Source organism: Monodelphis domestica, chromosome X, assembly GCF_027887165.1.
Source record: "Monodelphis domestica isolate mMonDom1 chromosome X, mMonDom1.pri, whole genome shotgun sequence".
Lineage (NCBI taxonomy): Eukaryota > Metazoa > Chordata > Mammalia > Didelphimorphia > Didelphidae > Monodelphis > Monodelphis domestica.
In genome coordinates this window covers 44,473,504-44,496,547 of record NC_077235.1, presented here as the reverse complement: position 1 = coordinate 44,496,547, position 23,044 = coordinate 44,473,504, and the positions used below count along the sequence as shown (strand labels likewise).

The window sequence follows — 23,044 nt, the reverse complement described above, 5'->3', positions numbered from 1 at the left end:
TTAATTTTAACAATTCAATTTAGAAACAAATTCCATTAAATTATCTGGAGAAGGACTTACAAATGCAGAAGAAAGGAAATTTCAATAACACAAGATTATTCTGCAACCCCTAGAAAATTCAGGAGGGAATGGAAGAACGTTATTTGAAGAACACTGGAGCTCAGGATGAAGTCCACAGTGATCGACTCTGCAAATATGAGCTTAACTAAAAATATAAAAATGGCTGGACATAATTTGAAACATTTTTACAAAACCAGACCAGAGGGCATTGTTTGCTTTCTGAACCCTCCCAGATAACAAAAATGTCCAAAGAAATGTAGCAGCCAAGGACAGCAACAATAACAACAGAGAACAAGAAGACATTTGTTTCTAAAAGTAACAAGGGAGCAGCTAGATGGAGTGAGAGCCAAGTCTAGAGCCAGAAGGTTCAAATCTGACCTCAACTTTCAGCTGTGTGACCTTGTACAAGTCATTGAACCTCAATAAGCCTAGTCCTTACTGCTCTTCTTCCTTGAAAACAATACTTAGTATTAATTCAAAGAGAGAAGGTTAAGGTTTTTTTTTAAATATATCCAATGAAATAGGAGTAAATCCTAACAGAGAAGGAAGTCTATAGCAATAGAGGCAGAACTTTGTGATACCTCCTACAGGTGAAAATGTGTTGTGTGAGATTACATTTACAAAATGAAAGGCTGTATACCAAAAGGCAGTAGGGAGCGAGAGGATAGAGGAGAGGGGAGTGTGTGATGTGCCTGGGTCATATCAAGAACTCCAGTGAGAGGAAGGTGGCCTCTGTGGTCTCTCAGAAAGAGAAGGGCCTGGAGGAGACAGAAGGAAGGATAGAAAAGGGTTGGGGGGAATAAAAGAGGGAGACTTTGTTTTGGTGGTAGGAAGGGGTTCCGATGAGGGATGCCTTTATAGATGAAGAGAGATGTTCTACAGAGAGATGGGAAGCCTGTGCTGGTTGTATTGGGGCACTTGAAAAAACCACTAATCCAACCTAAGAAAATGACATTGTTCTGGGAGTGAGGCACAAAGGAAAAGGAGAATCCATGGGACAAGGCAGAAACATCCTTTAGGTTGAACCCAGAATTGATACCTCAGAAGTTTGGATTCCTTGAGAAATATAGATTAATAGTGAGAGACTAGATATGAACCAGAGAATGAAAGTCTGAGAAAAATACTATCTGGAAAGAGATTTTAAAAATGAAATGGAAAAAACTAATGAATGAGACTAGCTGGAAAAGAAGAGAAAAGGGGAATCTATTTGACTGAGGGAAAAGTCTGGGGTGGGGAGAGAAGCAACGTGATAAAAGAAGGAAAGAAAAATGAGTTAATTGGAAAACCACACCTACATTTCCAAGAGTTTCTTCAGTAGGGTCTACAACAGGCAAGAGAGTGAAAAAAGCCTTCCAAGTATACCTGAGGCCTTTGTGTCCTAAGAGAATCATAGCTCTTCTTGGAAGCCTGGAACTGAGAGATTCAGCTCTCCAGAATTCTCCCCACACTCGGGACTAAATTCCAGGACTCAAGGATATAGCAAGAACTGGGGACCTGGAATCCAGCTCTCAGAGGTCTGGGTGCCAGTTTGGCATTTAGGTCTCAAACAGATGCCAAACTGATATTTTTAAATTAGAGATCTGACCACGGCACTTCCTTACTCAAGAAGCTTCAGTTGTTCCCTATTACCTCTAGGAAAATTAAATTAATACCTTGTTTGGCAGTGAAAGCCCTTCCCATTTCATTCTGGCCAGTCCACCCACTGATTACTATTACTATCTGAATTAAATTCCAGCCAAACTGGGTGACTTGCTGTTCCCAATACACAACATTTCATCTCTCATCTCTATACTTTTGCTCAGGCTGTTCCCCTTTAGAGGATGCTCTGGGCTCACTTCAGACTCTAGTCTAGTTTTCTTCAAAGCTCAGTTGAGGAAAGTGTTTTGTCAGCCCTTTTCAGAATTATTTTGTATAAATGTGCACCTTATTAATCTCTGTACATGTTATCCCCCCCCCAGTAGAATATAAGCTCCTTGAGGGCAGAGGTTATTTTGTTTCTGCCTCAGTATCCCCAGCACCTGGCAAGGTGCTTGGTTCTTAGTAGGCACATAATAAACATTTCTTGAGTAAAATTGAATCAAGTTAAATCTTCATCACAAAGTCTAACCCAAAGGAGGAAAGAAGAAAAGGAAATCTCCAACACTGGTTAATTCCTCAAATGTATAGTCATACCCTACTCCAATATGAGAGACAGAGATAGCTTCTTAACCCCCCAAAACATGGTCGCTTTGGATAGGAGGGAATATGACTTAGTACTCCTTAGTCTGAGGCAGTGTAGCAAAGAACAAAGAACTGCTGGTGTCCCCTCTAAGGAGGAACCACAAGTAATCTTTCCCACCAAATGGGATAGGGGAGGAAAGAGGAGATCTCTGAGACTGAAATGATAGCTCTTCCTTAGTCCTAACAAGCAGATAGCCTGACCCCAGAAGAATGGGTGGGAGGGTTAGGAAGGGAACAAGAAAGAAGTTGTTGGCATCAGCCAGGATGTCCTTGGTAGAAGAAACATTGAGAATAGTCTGTGGTGCTTGACTATATCTTTTATCTTAAGCACCAAATACACTGTAAATTCCTTTCCAAGATTATTCCATACTAATCAAATCATTCTCACAAAACCCCCTTCTCATTATTTCATCCTAAAATCACCTTCTTGATTTAATTCCTTCAAAATATTTAGCAACTCACTTGACAAAAAAACATCCCACAAAAATTTGCATTTATAAAAAATGTAAAAGGATGAAAGATTTCATGTCTTGCCAGGATAATTGCATTAGCAAAACCCGTCAGTGCAGGCTAATTTTAGGGAGTGGGTGGAGCCATCTTTCCCATGCTTTTGGTTCCTTGGGAACAGGCATCTTCCAATCTAGTAACCATTCTCCAAATGAGCAGCCAAGTTAGGAAGGCCCAAGAACCAGCATGTAGATAGAGGCTGATCCATCCCATCCGGACAGGAATAAAACTGACAGTCCAATTGTCCACAGTCACTTCATTTCTAAGTCATACCACCTAGAAGAGACCCAGAAATATTATCTCGCCTGCTTCTAGGTCAATAAGGTGGCCCCAAGCAAAGCCGAATGGGATGAAGCATGGTCAATATGGTCCACGGAGACCTTGACGGAAGGATGCAGTACAAAATGGACCAAAAGAGAAGGGTCATCCGGAATAGGAGCCATTTCTTGTCCTCCATAAATATTGGGGTGGAGACAGAAGAGGGGAAAGAAGACAGAAAATGAAACAAGAGGAGTCTATATAATAACAGTACGACAGTCATTAAGTACAAAAATGGCCACCTCAGCTTCATTTGTATGAGTATTTATCTGACAATTCCTTCAATTTCTTTTGCTCCCTCTTGGCCTGCCTGACTTCACTGAAATCTCAACTAAAATCCTGTCTTCTGCCAGAAGCCCTTCCTGATCCTTTGTAATGCTGGTGCCTTCCCTCTGGATTATCTCCAATGTATCCTGGCTACAACTTGTTTGGCCATAGTTGCTTTCATGTTGTCTTCTCCCATAAGACTGTGAGCTGCCTGAGGGCAGGGGCTGTTTTTGTCTTGCATTGTATCCCAGGAGGGTGCCAAGGATAGTAGGGGCTTAATAAATGCTTGGTGACTGGCTCGATTTCTTCCTAAACCTTAAACAAGCAAGTTCCCCAAGCTCCTGTTCGAAATCTTCTCATCTATCTCTACTTTTTCCCTTGGTGAATTCATCCACTCCCATGAAGTCAATTATTTTTACCAAGTAGTCCCCTCTCCATCTCTTTGGCTCTCACTTCTGTCCATGAGCCCCACCTCCACCATGAGCCCAGAACATACCCATGACATCGCCAGCAATGTTTCTTCACATGCCAACAGTCACCCCTGTGGCTCCCACCTGACATCCATTTATTTCAATTGTCCAATCTAAGCTCTCTTTACCTTCCACACTCAGAATCACAGAATCTGCGAACCAGAAAGGAATCCTTACTAGGAACATACCCAACAACTGAAGACTTCCAAGGAGGGGAAACGCAGCCCTCACTGAGGACGCTCACTCCATTTTGGGACAGCTCTCACTCTCAGAGAGATTTTCTTGATGAATCTCCATTTACCCTCCTATGACTTGCACCCATAGCTCCTGGTTCTGCCCTCTAGAGTCAAAGAGAACAAATTGAATCCTGCCCCCCCAAGTCCCAAGACAGTGGATCATGGAACCTCTAGGGCCCCCCCTCTCTGGGCTAAATGTACTCAGCTTCTCTTGGGAAAGTCACAATAATGAGCAAAATATTTTAATAGATAAAGAAGCAGAGAATGGAGATAGCACACGAATCATTTGCAAGGCAGACAATCTCACCACAAATAACTAAAATTCTGTAGCTCTGAGTATGTATTAATACCAATGTCGGAAGACTCTTACCTTGCCTTCTTTGAAGGCAGCTTTGGAATTCGGAAGAAGAAACTACTGTATAAGAATACAGGGATGGGGGAAAGACCTGTTATTTCATCGGTTTAGGGAACCCCTGGATAAGGAATCTCCCTTCCCTATAACATATAGTCTTAGAGACTGTCTAGTTGCCTAGAGCATGATTTGAATCCAGGTCATCCTGGCTTTGAGGAAGGTCCTCTATACACCACACTCCAAATGCCTTACCCAAACAGATTAAAAAGGAGCTTGGAGGCTATCTTAGCCACCAACTCTCATTTTAGAGATGAGGCCACTGAAGCCAGTGGAGGAATATTTACAAGACAGTACGATACAGCAGAAAGAGGAATCTTTGGAATCAAAAGCTCTGGATTCACATCCCATCTCGAAGACTTGCTACTTGTGGGACCGTCAAGAAGCAAATCTCTTCTCATCCATCCCCGGGGTTCTATTTCTTCATTTTTAAAATGAGAGGTTTAGACGACACGGTGTCTGAGGTCCCTTCCAGCCCTTGATCTCTGATCCTAAGATTTGTCTAAGATTACACGGAGCAAGTGGGAGCACTAGGATTCCAATTCAGACCTTCTGATCAGATCCGGTACTCTTCCCATTGCATTATAATTCAATTGTGTTTAAAATTCCTAAATACTCTCCGGCACAGTCACAACTGAAATCCTTGCATTGTATCTTAAAATTAAATTTTGGTAATGTCTTTGGTTTTTTCTATTCTAGACATTACTGTAAACATCAGGCCAGATTTGGACCTTCTCCTTGAAATAAAAACAATTCAGTTGAAGCATACAGTATCTGACACTGGATAGGACCTTTTGCCTTTTGTAGTCATCTCACCTGGCTTCTGATGGAAGGTAGGATTTGCTTCATTATCTATTATTTAGGACCACTACTAAGCCCTGCCATTATTCAGGGCTGAACTTAATCAGGACTTTAAATATGTTGTAAGTGCCTAGTGTGCCATAAACAGATGGGCAATGCAATGCGGTCATACTTGCTGGGTCCAGAGCTTTTCATTTTTTAAACAATGAAAGACAGAGCTGACTAGCCAAGAAAACACAGGAAATTAGCTCTGATGGCTATCTAGTCCTCGGAAATGGTTTCTTTGCTTCAGCATCTATAAATGGTAAAAACAATATTGCTCAAAATATACTTGACTGAGATGGGGTATCTCGAAGGAATCAGTGTGACACAGTGAGTTGTGCTTACTGTTGGAGAGTGGAGACCGAGTTTGAATCTCAGCAGCCATTGTATGACCTTGGTCTAGTCATTTAGACCCTTTGGGGTCGATTTCCTCAGCTGTAAAATTAGGAAAGCAGACTAGATGACCTCTGAGGTTCCTTCTCCAAATCTCTGCCCCAAAAAGCTCGAACACAAGCCTGAGTTATGTTAGAATTGTGTCTTATATCCTCCACCAACGTGAGGCTACCTTACCTCTCACACACCCACGAAAGAAGCTGAGGAAATGGTTAGGATCTCAGACTTCTTGGTGATATTGTCAATGGCACCATGCCACCACAATTCTATCCCTTGCATTTCTCCTAGGTCCCTCAGTGGGGGCAGGGGAGGGGGAGAAGAAGAGAAAATAGAAATTATTCCCCAAGCTCCTCAGAAAGAGTCCCTTTGCTCACTGGGGTGATACCTCAGAGATCTCCATCCTGGGATCTACCATGCTCTGGCATTTATCATCCTCCTGCCTCTGTACTCCACCAGTGTCACCACCTCCACCCTGCCTCCTCTCTGATAAATCCCTAGGAGATGGTTTTCTCCGAGCTTCATTTCTACTGGAACATCCTTTAAGCTATCTCTCACAAGTGTTTGTCCCTCTTTTGTGGCCTCCCGATCCCATCTATCTCCAGAGAGCACTCCCCCAGTTCTTCAAATAAAACTACTTGCTCACCAGCTTCAGGCCAGGCTCTTTGACTACAACAAACATCCACCAAGCCCAAACTAAGTTGGGGAAATGTCAGGAGACTGAAAAAGATCCGAGATCTAGATAGAACTCAAAGGGACTCCAGACAGCTAGTCCAATCCCCAGACAAAGAAAGCGGGATCTCCTAGGATTCCCATTTTCCAGACAGAGAAAGTGAGATCAGGGCAGGTCACTCTGACTTTCCCAGAGTCAGGAAGGTAATAAGTGGCTGAGAGAAAGGCATGGGCTCAGGCATCCTCAGGGCTCCTTTTGGGAGTCAAATTCTGAGCTTTTGACCAAAACTTTGCCATTCCATAACTCAGCATCCCCTTAAGTCACCCATCTCTAGCAGAATGCTGAACCAAAACATTTCATTTAAGAGTGAGAGTTGCAAAGGGATCAGAAAAACAAGTGACAGTGCAAACAAGTTTGCCAAAAGGAAACTCCTGAGATAGAATCCCCCAGGGCACATCTTTGAAAACAATGATGCCCTTGAGGGATAGTCCTTACCTTTGGCCAGAATGGATGTCCACCTAGCAGCTGGCCTACGGAGTAACTCACCTTGTGTTAGTTACCTTTTTAGTAGCAAAGACAGAGAACAATGGCTTCCCACTGCTGGAAACTCATCTTAGCAGCCAAGTATGCCAAGATCAGCGGCACAGTGGTGGGCACAGAGAAGCCCTGAGGCCTTTTGTAATGCCAGTGGAAGCTCCTTCTGACACTTAGTAACTTAACTTTGAGAAAAGAGAAACACATGCCCCTTTTATCAGGCATTCAGCTGTAACTCTATAAACATACTCGGATTCCTAAGCAAAAAGGACACATTAGTTTCTCTTGAGAACAGAATTTGGAAAGAATGCGAACACAAAGGGCATTGATTCATTCATTGAGCTTGACCTTCCCTGACCAGCTCAGTTTGTCCATGAAGAGGTCACTGTGCAAACGCTGTGCTGCCTGCTGGCTGCCGCTGGACAGTTCCCAGTGGGCCCTGGGGTGCAGGAAAGCAACCCTGCCTTGGAAATGGAAAGCTTAGCACCTCAGTGAGTCACGGAGGAGGAAGCGCAGGGAGCAAAGGCTCGCACTTTGGACAGATTCCGAAGTTAGCTAGCACCTTGGGAGGAAGTGCCAGCACCCCCCTCCCCTCCTGCAAGCGAGGACTCCAGTCCTAGCGCCAGCTATTTAGGCTATCTGGGGGATCTATCGGAAATCTGCATGCAGCCAGCCTGAAGCGCAATCAGCGCACTTTCCTTTTTCAGCCCCCAGAAAGCACTGGCCCTGCTGGAACTGTGGCGGAGGCCTTCTCCCAGGGAGCTTCGCTCTCTCTGAGCACTGGGAAAGAAAGGGGGAAGCCTTCTGGCCGTTCTCATTCCCAGCTCCGAGTTGAGGGCTGCCCTGCCAAAAGATTGCAGAGCGCTCCCTCAGCCCGGGCCAAAGAGCCTGGCTGATGGCACTTGCCCACAGACTGGATCCGGACTGGATGCTGAGGGGTGCTCTTCCACCTCCTCCATTTAATTAAGGCAGCTGGGTGGCACTTGGGGAAGTACCACGGCCAGCGCACTAATGCAATCCCTGTGAGGGAGGGAAGGCAGGCAGGCAGGCAGGAATGTAGGCATGCAGGCACGCAGTGGCAGCAGCGGCTCCCTCCTTCCTTCCCCTCTGTCCTTAAAAGCCCCGCTCAGCAGTTTGTGCTAAAGCAGCGCCTGCACCATGCGGCAGGCAGGCAGGCAGGCGGGCCGGCGGGCCGGCGGGCGGGCAGCAAACCCTGCACCTGAACTTGGGCACGGGCTTTCCAGGACTGTGCCCAGCCTTACCGCACTCCTTTTGAATCTCGGCTTGCCTCTCGGGGGATTTGCTTCGGCCATCTCTCCTACACTCTTCCTCTCCAGTTGCCAATGCTACACGGGTGCAATAGGACCTGCTCCAGGGGGGCTATTTGCCAGCTGCGGTGGCCCCAATCAACTCCCTGAAGGCACTACCCCCTGGCGGTCAGCTGACAGCAGCTCACCCAGGGAAGGGCTGAGAGCTGCGCCCTGCTACCTGCAGCCCCTTCCTAAGCCTGATTTCACCTGGTGCCCGGTCCTGACTGGCTCCCTGAGTTTGGAGAGGGCAGGACTGCTGGGATGGCGGCGGGGCGGCCGCGGCAGCTCAGCTCCTGCGTGAGGTCGGATTTTTAAGGTGGAATGCTGAGATTCTTTGTGAAGGCGGCATGTTCGCTGACAGTTTGCTCTTATAGGAGAATGGGCTTCCATGTCAATTGCACGTGGTCAGAAGCAGGCCCCATTGGAGGAGAGCCGGCGGCTGCATGGGGCCGCCCAAACGAGACCACCCATTCCAAACGAAGTTAGAACTGCAGCTCCCCCAGAAAATGGAGGTGCCCCCCCCCCGCCCGGAGCTGGCCAGCACACAGGGTTGAAGGAAGGGGCACACATTCAGAGATGAGCTAAACCAGCCTTAGGAGGGGTGGGTGGTCATGAGAGGGCAGGAGGTAGGCCCAGACCTCACAGCTCACCGGTCTGCCCTGTCTCCTTCAGAAAATAGCCCCAGGAGTGAGGAAGAGCCAAAGAGGGGTCTACCAAAAATTAAACCGCCTCCTCCCAGAAACAAAAAGACCCATGATTTCAATGGTTAAAAAACCCTGCATGATGGTCTTGAATTTTAAAACTTCCAGATTAGAGCAATTAGAGAGAATCCCCACCAAGAAGCTACTCATTTTCCTTTTCTTAAACTCTTACCTTCCAACTTAGAATTGGTTCTAAGGCAGAAGAGCAGTAAGGGCTAGGCAATGGAGGTTAAGAGACTTGCCCAGGGTCACACAGCTGGGAAGTATCTGAGGACACATTTGAACTCAGGGCCTCCCATCTCGAGACCTGGCTCTCAATCCACTGAGCCACCCAGTTGCCCCACTTCCTATCAATTCCAAGGCAGAAGAATGGTAAGGGCTAGGCAATGGGAGTTAAGTGACTTGCCCAGGGTCACACAGCTGGGAAGTGTCTGAGGCCACATTTAAACCCAGGACCTCCCATCTCTGGCTCTCAATCCACTGAGCCATCCGGCTGTCCCCTAATTGCCCTTTTATTCCAGCACATTGAAGCCACCTAAAAAAATGCTTCTTGACTTGGAATATAAATGTGATTGCTAGCTTAGTGCGCCAATTAAATCTGGTTGCACAAAATGCCCCTTAAATCTGTATCCCAGGGCAGCTAAAGGTAAGCTGATATGAAGCCAGGATCTCAGGGACTCCCCTTTGGTCAGTCTGGCCTGCCTTTTTTATCTAATTTTCATAGGATTCAGAAGGTCAAAGGCCTAGAGCTGAAAGGGGCCTTAAAAGCCATGTAGTTTTATGAAGTACAAAGCTGAGGGCCAGGTCGAGGAAGGGACATAGGATGACAGGAGGACAGAGCTAGAGCTGGCAAGGACCTCTGTGGCAATCTAGTCTAACCTTCTCATTGTACAGAGGTGGAAACTGACACCTCCATGGGGCAAATGATGCACCCAAGGTCATACAGCTGATTTGTGGCAGAGCTGGGATTTGAACTGAAGGCCTCTGAGACTAAAATCTAATGCTCTTGTCAGAATGCCACATGGTCCCCATCAAAAATAAACCCCCAGAAGGGTAGTTCTGCTTTCCTAGTAAGGGCAGAAATCCTTAATCCTCCCCAAAGGTGATCATTCTTTTTCCTTCCCAATGAAAGAAAACCAAACCCAGTATCATAATGCATCTAGAGATGGATTGGAGCTCTATGCTTCCCAAAGTCTCTCTAGCCCTTTTCTCATTCCGATCCACACAATGTGGGATGGGAAGCACAAGTAAAAGTTTATCCATCTCTCACAGATTTAAAAAAAGTCCAAAAGATAAATAACTTGCCCAAGGTCACTTGGATAGTGGACGTCAGAAGTAGGCCTTTTGATCCTAGAAAATCGGACAAGGCTGATTCCATTTCAGCACAATGTGTCTTGTTCAAAGTGTTCTGAGAAATTAATAAAAATAAAACCTTCACACACACACAAATAGAAATACTATATTCCGCATGATGTCCAGGGTTTGGAATCTGCCTCTCCTGTCTATGAGAAGGCCATGTGCCAGGCACATTTTAAATATTAATTCCATTGAATATAGGAAAAAGCAATTTTTTGGAGTAGAGTCTGCCAGCCAGAAAAAATTGACATGGTAAAAAATTGCTTTATTATACTAAGTGTTAATTTTAGTATATTGAATATTGGCACAAATGGAGCTCTGATAATTGAACCTTAGAACTAATTTTAAGGGTGTGGGGATCAGACGATCCTAGATTCAGAGGCAGTAAAAGGACCTTGAAGGACATCTAATACAACTACCTCATTTTAAAGGGGAAGAAAATAAAGCCCAGGGAGAGAAAATACCTTTGGATCAGAGGGCCGGAGATCTAATGATGGAAGTGACCATGAGAGGTCATGAGAGGCCTTATTTTACAGAAAAGGAAACTGAGGTCAAGAAAGGGGAAGTGACTTGCCTAGAACCACAAAAGGATTCTGGATCTTGAGTTCAAAGGGACCTCAGAGGCCCTCTGATCCATTCCCCTTCATTTTACAAATGAGGAAGTTGAGACCCAGAGAGGAGAAGTAATCTGCCCAAGGGCACATAAGTAGCAGAGGTGAAAGGTCCATAGCTTGGGCTTCACATGGTCCACTAATATGACAAGATCAACAGCAGCAGTAGCAACAACTGGCCTTTGTCTGACATGGAAAGTACTAGACATTCAGTATCTCACAATAACGCTATGAGCTAAATGTCACCAGAATTATTGCTCTCGTTTTAAAAGCATATAGGAAAACTGAGGCTTGGAAGAGTGAGCTGACTGGAATTACACAGCAAGTGTGGGTCTAAGGCAGAATTTGAACTCAAGTCAAGTGCTCTGTTCCCCTTCAGCAGCTAAAATGAAATCCTCTGGATGGATCTTTAACAAAAGACATTAACCCTAGATGCTCAGTTGGAAAAACTAAGGCCAAACCAAAACCCCGAGAGAGGAATTTTCAGGCTCAAAGTCCAGGGTTGCCCCCACTATCCTACCCCACCTCCCAGGCACAAGAGGGTGAGATGGTCCTAGGCTAGGAGGAAGAAGGATTCTATCCCTAACATGAGATCTGGGGCAAATGGCTTCCATTTTCTTTCAATTTGGGGTCCTTAGCCTGGGGTCTACAGGTGCACGGAAAGATCTCAGAGCGTTTGGGTCCTTGGAAAAGCAACACCTTCATTTCCATGAAATGGATTTCTTTGTGATCCTTCATATTTCATTTTATGCCCTGACAAACACGGTTGTGAGAAGAGATTCAGAGGCTCCCTCAGACTGACTTCCTAAGTGGTGCAGCACACAGAAAAATGGAAGCAGTCCTTCTTGGGATCTGCCTAGTGGCCTTGTGCATAAGAATGGCCCCAAAATGTCACCCTGCAAACTCCCCAAAGAGGTAGGCAAGTAAGAACTCTATACATGTGAAAGCCAATGAAAAAGCCAGAAATTGGGGTAGCTGGGTGACTCAGTGGATTGAGAGCCAGGCCTAGAGATGGGAGGTCCTGGGTTCCAATCTGGCCTCAGACACAACACTTCCTAGCTGTGTGATCCTGGGCAAGTCACTTGACCCCCATTGCCTAGCCCTGACAACTCTTTTGCCTTCTAACCAATACATAGTATTGATTATAAGACAGAAGGTAACAGTTTAAAGTGGGGGGGTGGAGCCAGAAATGCTACACAAACATATGATATGGGTTTAATGTTCAGTTTAGATGAAATCAGTTACAACCTCTTAGTTCATTATTATTAATAAATCAGTGCTGTCTATGACTAAATGACTTTGTTCTAAAACCACTCAGATTCACAGACCCCAACGAAAAATCTACTTGCCTGGGATATGGAAGAATATAGGAATCTGGGCTGAGGAGCAAAGGATGCTTGATTTGTTTTAGAGTTTGCAAAAACTCAAGCTCATACCATTCAAGCTAGTTAGTATAGGGGTTAGACTACTGGGCTCCAAATGAGAAAGATCGGAGTTCAAATATGGCCACAGACACTCAATACCTGTGTGATTTTGGACAAGTCACTTAACCTCTGCCTCGGTTTCCCTATTTATAAAAGAGGAATAATAACAGCACCTACCTTTCAAGGTTGTTGTAAGGACAAAATGAGATAAGATTTGCCATGCATTTATCACAGTGCTTGGCACACAGTAGGCACTTAACAAATGTCTATTTATTGTCATCCTTCCTTGGTTATTTTTTAAGCCCTCACCTTCCATCTTAGAATCAACATTGTATATTGGTTCCAAGGCAGAAGAGTGATGAGGGCTGGGCAGTGGGGGTTAAGGGACTTGCCCAGGGTCACTCAGCTAGGAAGTGTCCAAGGCCAGATCAGGAAGCCAGGACCTCCTGTCTCTAGGCCTGGCTCTCAATCCACTGAGCCACCCAGCTGCCCCCCATTCTTCCTTATTTATGAGGCTGAATTGAACATAGAAAAGATGACATAATTAAAAATAACATGGGCTCAGGAGTTAACTGCATTCTAGTCCCAGATTCACTACCAAATTGTTACCTTGGACATGTCACTTCCTTGCTACTTTTCTAGACGAGAGGGAGTGTGGATTAGATGATAACATTATTAGGTGGATTTCAAAGTGGTCGAATGGTCCAACTCCAAGAATAGTCGGTCATTAATCATTTGATATCAGCTCAAAAGGTCTCCAGTATAGCCCCCAAGGGATCTGTGCTCAGACCAACTTAAGTTTTAGCAATAAATAGGGTGAGAAATAAATGCAAGAAAAATCTATATTAAAGAAATTCCAGTCACTGGAGGGGGAAGAACAGATACAATCTCATAGACTAAAAAAGGAAAAGTTGGCCCAAGACACATTGGGAAGCTCTCCAAAATGGAATTCTGAAGGCATACAGGGAATTGATTACTCTGAGGAGAAAAAGAGAGACAGACTTGCCTAACGAGACAAGCAAGAAGGCACGGGACGCCCACTACCTGAAAAGCAAGGAAAGAGATCACGATGGATGACTGGAAGACCATGACTCAGCCCCGGCATTAGTCAGGAGAAGAACCCAAATAAATTCTGAGACAATCTTCCCATTACACCAAACTTGAGGGTTCAGAAGCTCTGTTCACCCACAGTTTCACAAGAGGATTGGATAGGCTGGTGCTGTCCAAGTATGGTTCGTCCTACTTTCTCTCTCTGCCAGGCCTCCTGCTTGTTTACTTCCCCTAACTGCCAGTAGTAAGACGATTGCCATTGTCCTTCCTTGTATACACAATATGACATAAATACAAAACAGAAAACTGCTGGAAAAGGTCTATACACTTACTGCAATTTTTTGGAGAGATATTTTCACAGATGCCCAGGTGTCCAATCTTCTGTCGAGAATAAGGGTAAATCGGGTGTCTGATTCATATTGTCTAAAAGACAAACAAAAAAGGAAGGGGAGACAAGTAAGATCTTGGCAACCATCTGGAGGACTTGAATGTGTTTAACTGTGATCAATTTGCTTGGACATGTATGTAGGCTTCAGGATGATCTGGATTCAAGTGAAGATGTATCTAGCAGTTGTGAAAGAACTTGTGGTCCTCTTCTGAAAAGTGGCGTCTGGGAGATGCTGATCAGAATGGGTAGGCTGCAGGGAAATATAGTGGAAAGAGAGTCGGTTTGGGAATCAGGAGACTTAGATTCCAAAACTTACTCACCTCTTTCCTAGCCAAATGATCTTGGACTCTTTTCCTTGTCTCTCACTCAGGGCCAAAGGACTCTCCCCAGTGAAATGAGGGAATTAGATCTGTAAGATCCCTTTAAGTCCTGGTATTCCACATGCTAAAGTTCCTTGCAGTCACAAAATTATTTTCTTTTCTTTTTGTTAAACCCTCACCTTCTGCTTTAGAGTGCTGTCATCAGTGTGTTGGTTCCAAGGTAGATGAGCAGTAAGGGCTAGGCAATGAGGGTCAAGTGACTTGCCCAGGGTCACACGGCTGGGAAGTGTCTGAGGTAAGATTTGAACCCAGGACCTCCTGTCTCTAGGCCTGGCTCTCAATCTACTGAGCCACCCAGCTGCCCCCATGAAACGATTTTCTAAGGCCCCTTCCAACCCTGGCATTCTATGCCCTTGTCCCCGATGTTGTGCTTTCCAAAGGCCCTGCCAGCAGTGGCATTCTGTGTTCTCTAGGAGAGGTAAGATGAAGGAATACGGGAGGGGGAGATGATAGAGCTGATGCAAAAAACAAAAGATATCAATAAAGATCCTTTTTTCAAAGTAACAAAATGATAAAACCCCAAAACAAGCAGGTTGATTGGCATCCTGGACTCTCTGAGTGGGGAGGGACCTCAGTGGCCCACTTGTCCCATCTTTACCTGAACCAGAAGCCCCTCCCATGGCTTCATTTCCATTTGTATGCCTTTTAGAATAGTGAAGTACATGAGATCCATCTAAATATGACAGATACAGCTTCATCAGAAGGATTCATCTCAATTCAGTTTGGAGCATTCTATTTCTGCAGAACTCACGTAATTAATTATTCCTCCCAGCCAAATTACCTTTTTGGCTGTCACAATATGCTTTCATCTGCTTTCCATGATTACCCAGGGCTTTCTGGGAGCTTATCACTGTCCAGGACTCCCATCCAAAGGCTATTTGAGGTTTGGGCTGGGGTTTTTCTTCATTTCAGATATTTACCTTCTCAATCCCTGGGCACCGAACATGGGAATCTGTCAAAGGCAAATCCCGTCCTGCCAGATTTCAATTTATTTCTAGTCCTCAGTGGTATTCACAATTCCAGGCAACGATATGGATGGAGCGAGTCTCCCCTTGATCGACAGAAGCCCAAAGAGGAAATGACTCTAAAGGCCTCCTCAGGAGCCCACTGACTCTTCCCCAAGTTCAGCAGATGGGGAATAGGTCTGTGCTACACATCATTGGGATGATGTTTCGCCACAGGGACCAGAGGAGTAAAAAAAAGTAAGCAAAGCATTCTGTGACACCTCAATTCCTCGTCTTGTAGATGCATATCTGTAATTCAGCAAAACACTGAGTAATCAAGCATTGACCTTGGCCTTGACTAATTCAAGCGCCTCCCTAGTCTCTCTGACATAGTCCTACAAGGAACTTCATTCACATCTGTCAACTTCCACCGTTACCACTTAGGGGAACTCTAACCTTTGAAAACAAAATCATTTGATAGGAACTAGTTGTGTGACCTTGCACAAATCACCTTCCCTTTCTGGAGTCTCAGCTCCCTCCTCTGGTAGAGGGGAAGGTTGGACAAGGCAGTCACTGGGGTACTTTCCAGCTCTGCCATTCTCAAACTCAGATTTCCCCAGTTTTATTTATTTTTTTAAACCCTTACCTTCCATCTTAGAATCAATACTGTGTATTGGTTCCAAGGCAGAAGAGCGGTAAGGGCTAGGCAATGGGGGTCCAGTGACTTGTCCAAGGTCACACAGGAAGTGTCTGAGGCCATTTTGGAACCCAGGTCCTCTTGTCTCTAGGCTAGCTGCCCCCTTCCTCAGTTTTAGATTTATTCTGAGTAAATTTCAGAAATACCTACAAGAAATCCCAAGGCTGTTCAGCCTTTGAATAAGACAATTTGGACTTGACTTAACCTGCATCTCCATGATGACAGCAATGCAAATGTCCACTGTCTTCTCCTCTGCTTCTCTCCTCTATGTACTCAAAGCTCTAGCTGAACTGGAAGACCCTCAGCCTCTCCAAACAGGTCCTGCCTTTTCCCACTTCTGAGTTCTGCTCATCTAGATCCCTATGCTGGCCATCTCCTCTTCCCTTGGAATACTGTGTTCCCAGCTCAGATGCCACATGCCACACAAAGCCTTCCTTGAACCCACTCCAGAGCCAAGAGCAACCTTTCACCTCCAACCTCTCTATTACGTTTAATACATCACTGACATCTGGATCCATCTTAACAATTTAAAAAGTGCCTTTGGAGTAGTGAACTCTACCTCAGGCACTGGGAGTACAGATACAAGGGATGAACCACTCCCTGCAGTCAATGAGGGAAGACAGCAAGGACATGTAGAACTATTTCCAGAATAAATAAAGAAATACAAATATATTCCAAGCAGATTAAACACAAGGGAGGTGGGCAGGGAGGGCTCCAGCAGTTGTGGTGGGGGGGGGGGCGATCGGGAAAGGCTTTCTGCATCTTGAAGCCGTTGCTTCTGTGAAGGTGAAACAGTGAGAGAGTAGGGTATACTGCAAGCACAAGGACTGGCCAGTGCAAAGGCATGGAGCACCATGTATAAAGAACAGAAAAGGTTAGTTTGGCTGAATCACAGAGCATAGAATGGCAAAACACAAATATGCAATGAGGCTAGAAAGATAGACCTGGCCAGGACATGAAGGATTTGAAACACCAGGTAGTTTTAGCTTTTATTTAAAATTTAAATAAATCTAATATTAATAGGAGCATTTGAGATTAAATTTAAATTAATATTGAATATTTAAATAAAAGTCTAAAAGCCAAAGAGAGCAGTCATGTCTGATTATAGATGCTATGAGTTGCTATTGCAGATTATTGTTTAGAGAAAGGAAAGGCAGGTCAGATCTGCACTTCCCTTTAGCAGGTATGTGAAAGATGGGCCGGAAAGAAGAGAAACTGGAGGCAGGAAGGCCAATTAGAAAGCTATAACAAGAATCTGGGCAAGAGGTAATGAGGATTTGGACATAAATTGGCAGTTGTGTGAGTTTAGGAAAGGGGTCAGATGTGAGAGATGTTGTGGAGGCAAAAACGACCACATCTGGCAACTGACTAGATATATGTGATGCCAGAGAAGTCGAAAGTGATGCCAAGGTTACAAACCAGAGGGACTGGAAGAATGGTCGGGCATTCAACAGAAATAAATAGGCTTTGTTATAAGGATGAATTTAGGGGGAAAGGCAATGAGTTCTATTTTGGATATGTTGAGCTTGAGATATCAATTGATCATCCAATTTGAAAAGATTAGAAAAGATTAAGAGATAGCTAGGTGGCCCAGTTGGTCAGAAGGCTTCAAATTTGGCCTCAGACACTTCCCAGCTGTGTGACCCTGGGCAAGTCACTTGCCCCCCCCATTGTCTAGTCCTTACTATTCTTCTGCCTTGGAACCAATACTTAGTAGTGATTCTAAGACAGAAGATAAGAGTTTAAACAAAAAGAAAAGAAAACTAATAGGCAGCTGATGATGACTAGCATGAGCTGAAAGTCCATGGAGAGATTGGGGTTGCATATATAGATTTGGGAGCCTTCTGTATTAAAGTGACAGTCAAATCCATGGAAGCTGCTATGCTATAAAACACAAAAAAGGGCCTAGGCCAGAGACTTGGCAACACCCAAAGTTAGAGGTGTGCTATGAATAAGGAACGTAAAACAAGGAAACCAAGAAAGAGCATTCACACAGGTAGGAGAACCAGGAGAGAATGGTGAGACCACAACCCAGAGGGAAGTCAGCAGGTTCTGATTTTGCAAAGAAGCTATGAAAGATGAGAACTGAAAAAAGAGCCACCAGGTTTCATGATTAGAAGGTTGCTGATAACTTTGTAGAGGAGAATGTTAGGTGGGTGATGAGATCAGAAGCAAGACTGCTGAGGAATAAATAAGGGAGAGGAAGGGGGAATGGCAAGCTTAGACAACTTTTTTCAGAGTTTGGCTAGAAAAAGGAGAGAAGACGAGACTGAGGGGATAGCAGGGCAAAATTGTGTTGGGTTTGTTTTTTCAAGAATGGAAGAGAAATGGGAATATTTGAAGGCAGTAGGGAAGGATACCAATGAACAAGAAGCAGCTTGAAAGTCAAGAAATGTGGGGATGGGGGCAGCTCAGTGGCTCAGTGGATTGAAGGCTAGGCCTAGAGATGGGAGGTCCTGGGTTCAAATTTGGCCTCAGACACTTCCTAGCTGCGTGACCCTGGGCAAGTCCCTTAACCCCCATTTCCCAGCCCTCATCACTCTTCTGCCTCAGAACCAATATACAATATTGATTCTAAGATGGAAAGTAAGAATATTTTTTAAAAAAGAAAGAGAGGGCAGCTGGGTGACTCAGTGGATTGAGAGTCAGGTTTAGAGATAGGAGGTCCTGGGTTCAAATCTGGACTCAGACACTTCCTAGCTGAGTGACCCTGGGCAAGTCACTTAACCCCCATTGCCCAGCCCTTAGCACTCTTCTGCCTTGGAACCAATACATAGTATTGATTCCAAAACAGAAAGTAAGAGTTTAAATAAAATTTTTAAGATTCAAGAAGGGGAAAAGGATGATTAAGGGAATAATGTGTTAAAGAAGATGGAAGGGTATGGCATCAAAGGTACACATGTCTGGCCTTGGCAAGGAGATGGGTCATGTCATTGTCTGAGGCAAAGGGAGAGAGAGAAGGGACCAATGTTGAGTTATGAGATGAAGAGAAAGGACGCAAATGAGGGCACTCATTTGAATAGCCCCATTTTTCTCAGCAAAGTACAAGGTCCTCAATTAAAGGGAAAAGTAAGAAGAGGGAGGCATAGGAGACTTGAAGAGGGAACAAAAATTTTGGAATAGGTCCTATGAGGGAGTAAGAGAAAGAATAAATTAGGGAAGAACTAAAGGAATGCCTTTTCTCAGTATAAGTCCGGTCAAAGCTGGATCCATCCCCCTTTCCATTAGATCAGATATTAAATAAAAGCAGGGGCAGTAGCTTATCTAAACAGTCTTTTTCACCTAATATTATATTCTGCACATGGTACTCACAGAGATATCTGTTGAATAAATGAGGGCACGGATAGGGTCACAATGAGTTTGGGAGCCAATATTCCGTCCAACCCAGGATTCTATTTTTGACGGTAACTAAGGGATGGTCTTTGGGAAAACCGAGTAATTGCCCTCTAGTGTTCTTCTCTTAGAAGGATCGGGCTGTTTCAATGACTGTAGTAATATAAAGGGAAGCACTAAGAGATGGCAGGACTTCAACTCGGTGATTGATTTTGACATCTGACAACTGATGACAACAACATTCTCTCTCCTCACTAGGTAGAGAGGTGATAAACAAAGGAGGTGTAGGTCATGTTGACTGGCAAATTTTGCCTAACTTGCTGTGTTACAAAGGGGAAGTGCCCTTGAGCAGGGGAAGTGATATTAGGAAACAACCACAGTATTTAAAAGTATCCCAGATGTAGACTATAAACGATCACCCCAGTGCAATTATCAATAATGTGGAAATAGGAAGGGATGGCAGTTAGAAAAGGGCAAAAGATGATGGAAGTAAATGAATAAAGGAATGGGTGACCCTCCCTGCCTCAAACAACTAATTAATTACACAGTAATTACTCCTTTTCTTCTTACAGCAGCATGAATGTGTATCAGGGGAGGGCAACATTTCATACACATAGAGTTTCCCTCTTACCCTCTTGGAAGTCAGTAAACCCCTGAGAAGGATGCTACTTCTGTTGTTGAAATTATTTGTACTCATTTTTTCTGGCAACAGAAAACAGAGAAACACAGCTACTTTCCCAGGCCACTCTCATTTTAAAAAGGAATAATAATAATAATAATAATAATAAAAAAATAATAAAAATAATAATACTTCCCCAGAAATTGAAAATGAAAGAGGCCTCTACCCAAAATCCTATAGAACCAGATTTACTGAAATAATACGGTTTCACCTTATCAGAGCACTGTGAAAAAAAAAGGCAAGTTGTGGGATCTTTGGTCATGGGAATCCTTTGATTTTTAAGTATTTTCAGTGTGGTTCAGGGTACCCTTGAGAACTTAAAATGTGACTAGTGTGCTCTGGCTTTTACTGAATGCAAATTGTATCCTTTTATCAAAGGCTCATGAATCCCTCCTTTTCAGAGAATAACTATTTTAAGAAATTGGGTTTGGATCAACTAGAACAGCTTTTGTGATTGAATGTGCTCCCTCCAGTTTTTTCTTCTTGAGTTACTTGCTTAATATAAAATAATTGTGCGTCAGAGGCCATTTTCTCTCGCCAGACAGTTTCAAGTGATCACAAACGAACAGGAAAGGTAGGACTCAGATTTTTGTACGAAGTAGATTCCCAAAGCAATATCTAAAAGAAGCATCTCATTGATTTGATTGGGTAGCATGGAAAGAAAAGGACACTGGGATTGACCTCACTGAAATGTTGGTGTGATCATAAACTGGAATAATCTCGGCATTCTGATCTCTGTTGTAGACTGACCACATGGTATTGACTTTTTAGAATGCTCCAGGACTTGTGGGACCTATTGGACTGGAGGGCATTTCATTTGCTTTAAATTGGGGAAATAATTGCAGACTTTACATCAAGCAATCTTGACACTGAGGTTGAAGAAACAGAACTGTCCAGCACACACAGTTGCTGCCATTCTTATTGCTTCAAGCTTTCAGCAGGTCATTAGAAGGGTTCTTTCTTGCCATAGAAATGACTCTTTACTTCCCTCAGCACTTTACAGTTTTATTAAGAACTGGGGATTTGAAATGTATGTATATAGGAACACGAACCCCATCATTGAGTGTATAGCCAAACCTGTCTAGACCAAATTCTCATCATCTTTTGCACTGGACAGTTAGGTTAGCCTTAGGAAAAACTTTGGAATTATCATGTGACCCCCTCCAAAGTGTGGGTCCTAACCCCAAATCCTGGGAATTCAGTTCAGAAAATCTTTTAGCCCCCTTTCTACCACCTGCAGGAAATGCAGGCACAGCCTTCAGTTCAGCCCTATTCCAATTCTCTTGCTTCTTGCCCGAGCCCTTGATGTGGGATCAGAAGATTAATTTGCCAGAGTAGAGGGGCCAGTATTGTTCGTCCCTTTGACTTGAATCCCCAATGCTTTCTCTGAAGCGTGGAACGCCACAGTCCTGGGTTTGGCTTAAATTCCAGGGATTGGGGGTGCAGTCAGACCACTGCCAACATATCGGATTATGTAACACTTTAAAGTGTAGCTAAAAAACAAGCAAACCTGGCCTCATGGGAACAGAATAGCAAAAGCGATGAATTCCACGTAAGTGGTCTTCTGAAGATGACTGGATGGAGGGCTGTGAACTTTTCCTGATTTGTGTTCTCTGGGGAAGTGGAGAGAGGAGGAATGGGGATGAAAAGAAATTGGCAGACTAGGGTGACTCTGACTTTTGTAATCCCATGGTCACTGCCAAGGCAGAAGAGATGCCACTATAATTGTTATTACATGAAATGAAAGTCCTTCAAAAATTTTAATTTAAACTAATTTAAAGAGAACCAGGTTTTGTTGAAACTGATTTCACTTAACTTTTCCTTTAAAAACACATTATGGGGGCAACTGGGGAGTTCAGTGGATTGAGAGCCAGGCCTAGAGATGGGAGGTCCTGGGTTCAAATCTGGGCTCAGACACTTCCCAGCTGTGTGACCCTGAGCAAGTCACTTAACCCCCATTACCTCGTCCTTACCACTCTTCTGCCTTGGAAACAATACATAGTAGTGATTCTAAGACGAAAGGTAAGGGTTTAAAAACACATTCCATTTTACTATCTTATTTGCTCTTCACTGCAATGGAGGAGGGACAAAGGGACCTCTGTTTTTAAAAAAGGGGGTGTCCAACCTTTATATAAATGCTATATAAGCACTCATCAAGCCAAAAAAAAAGGATCAGGTAAGTAGTAGAATGCACATATTTATGTAAGATGATGTACAGTACCTGACAACACATAGTTCTGAAGATGCACTGTAAGAATTAAAATACAGGGGAAATTCTGATCTTTTTCTAGAGACAATAATATATTTCATCTAAGCCATGTTAAATGTTTGGAGTGAACGTAATCAAACAATATGTTTCTTTAAATAATAGATGTAAATGCTAGCTGTTGGAGAGGAGCATATTTGGGAAATCTTGGTACAGTAGATGTTACTGAAAATGTGGCCTGTTCTAGGGAAGTACCAGCTTTTGCTGGCATGAGTCACAGTCCATGAGTACTAAGCATGAGGGTGGAAATGAAAACTGGAACTTCCTTGTAAATCTAACTTGGTAATAAAAATGGTGTTACGGAAAAAAATATGGAAATAGATCTTGATCAGTGATACATGTAAAACCCAGTGGAATTCCATGTCAGCTACGGGGAGGGGGGGGTTGGGGGAGGAGGGAGGGAAGGAGCATGAATCTTATAACCATGGAGAAATATTCTAAATTAATTAATTAAATAAAATCAAGTTGTTGTCTTTCCCAAAAGATAATAATAAAACAAAAATATCCCAGAACAGTTTTAAAAGATGGCTGTTCCCCAAATATCCCTAATTTCTCTTATTGATTCATCAAGGAGCTATCATCCGGCAGCCTTTCTCTAACTCAAGTCCATGCCATGATGAGCTGAGGAGGAGGATTTTTTCCTCATGTGTAAAATGTGACTTTTTAAAAAAGAAAAGGAAAGAAAGGAAACGAAGAGAAAGAAAAGAGGAGAGGAGAGGAGAGGAGAGGAGAGGAGAGGAGAGGAGAGGAGAGGAGAGGAGAGGAGAGGAGAGGAGAGGGAGAGGGAGAGGGAGAGGGAGAGGGAGAGGGAGAGGGAGAGGGAGAGGAGAGGAGAGGAGAGGAGAGGAGAGGAGAGGAGAGGAGAGGAGAGGAGAGGAGAGGAGAGGAGAGGAGAGGAGAGGAGAGGAGAGGAGAGGAGAGGAGAGGAGAGGAGAGGAGAGGAGAGGAGAGGAGAGGAGAGGAGAGGAGAGGAGAGGA

At 44.1% G+C, this 23,044-nt stretch overlaps 1 protein-coding gene across 5 annotated transcripts in view; it reads right to left on the bottom strand.

Moving 5' to 3' along the window:
* MCF2 (MCF.2 cell line derived transforming sequence) overlaps positions 1-23,044 on the bottom strand; it is a 137,694-nt gene that overhangs the window by 64,461 nt on the left and 50,189 nt on the right. For all 5 annotated transcript variants that reach the window (XM_056809622.1, XM_056809627.1, XM_056809623.1 and 2 more), the window contains one exon: positions 13,712-13,802. In XM_056809622.1, coding sequence (XP_056665600.1) covers positions 13,712-13,802 — 91 coding nt within the window. The remainder of the gene's footprint in view (positions 1-13,711; positions 13,803-23,044) is intronic.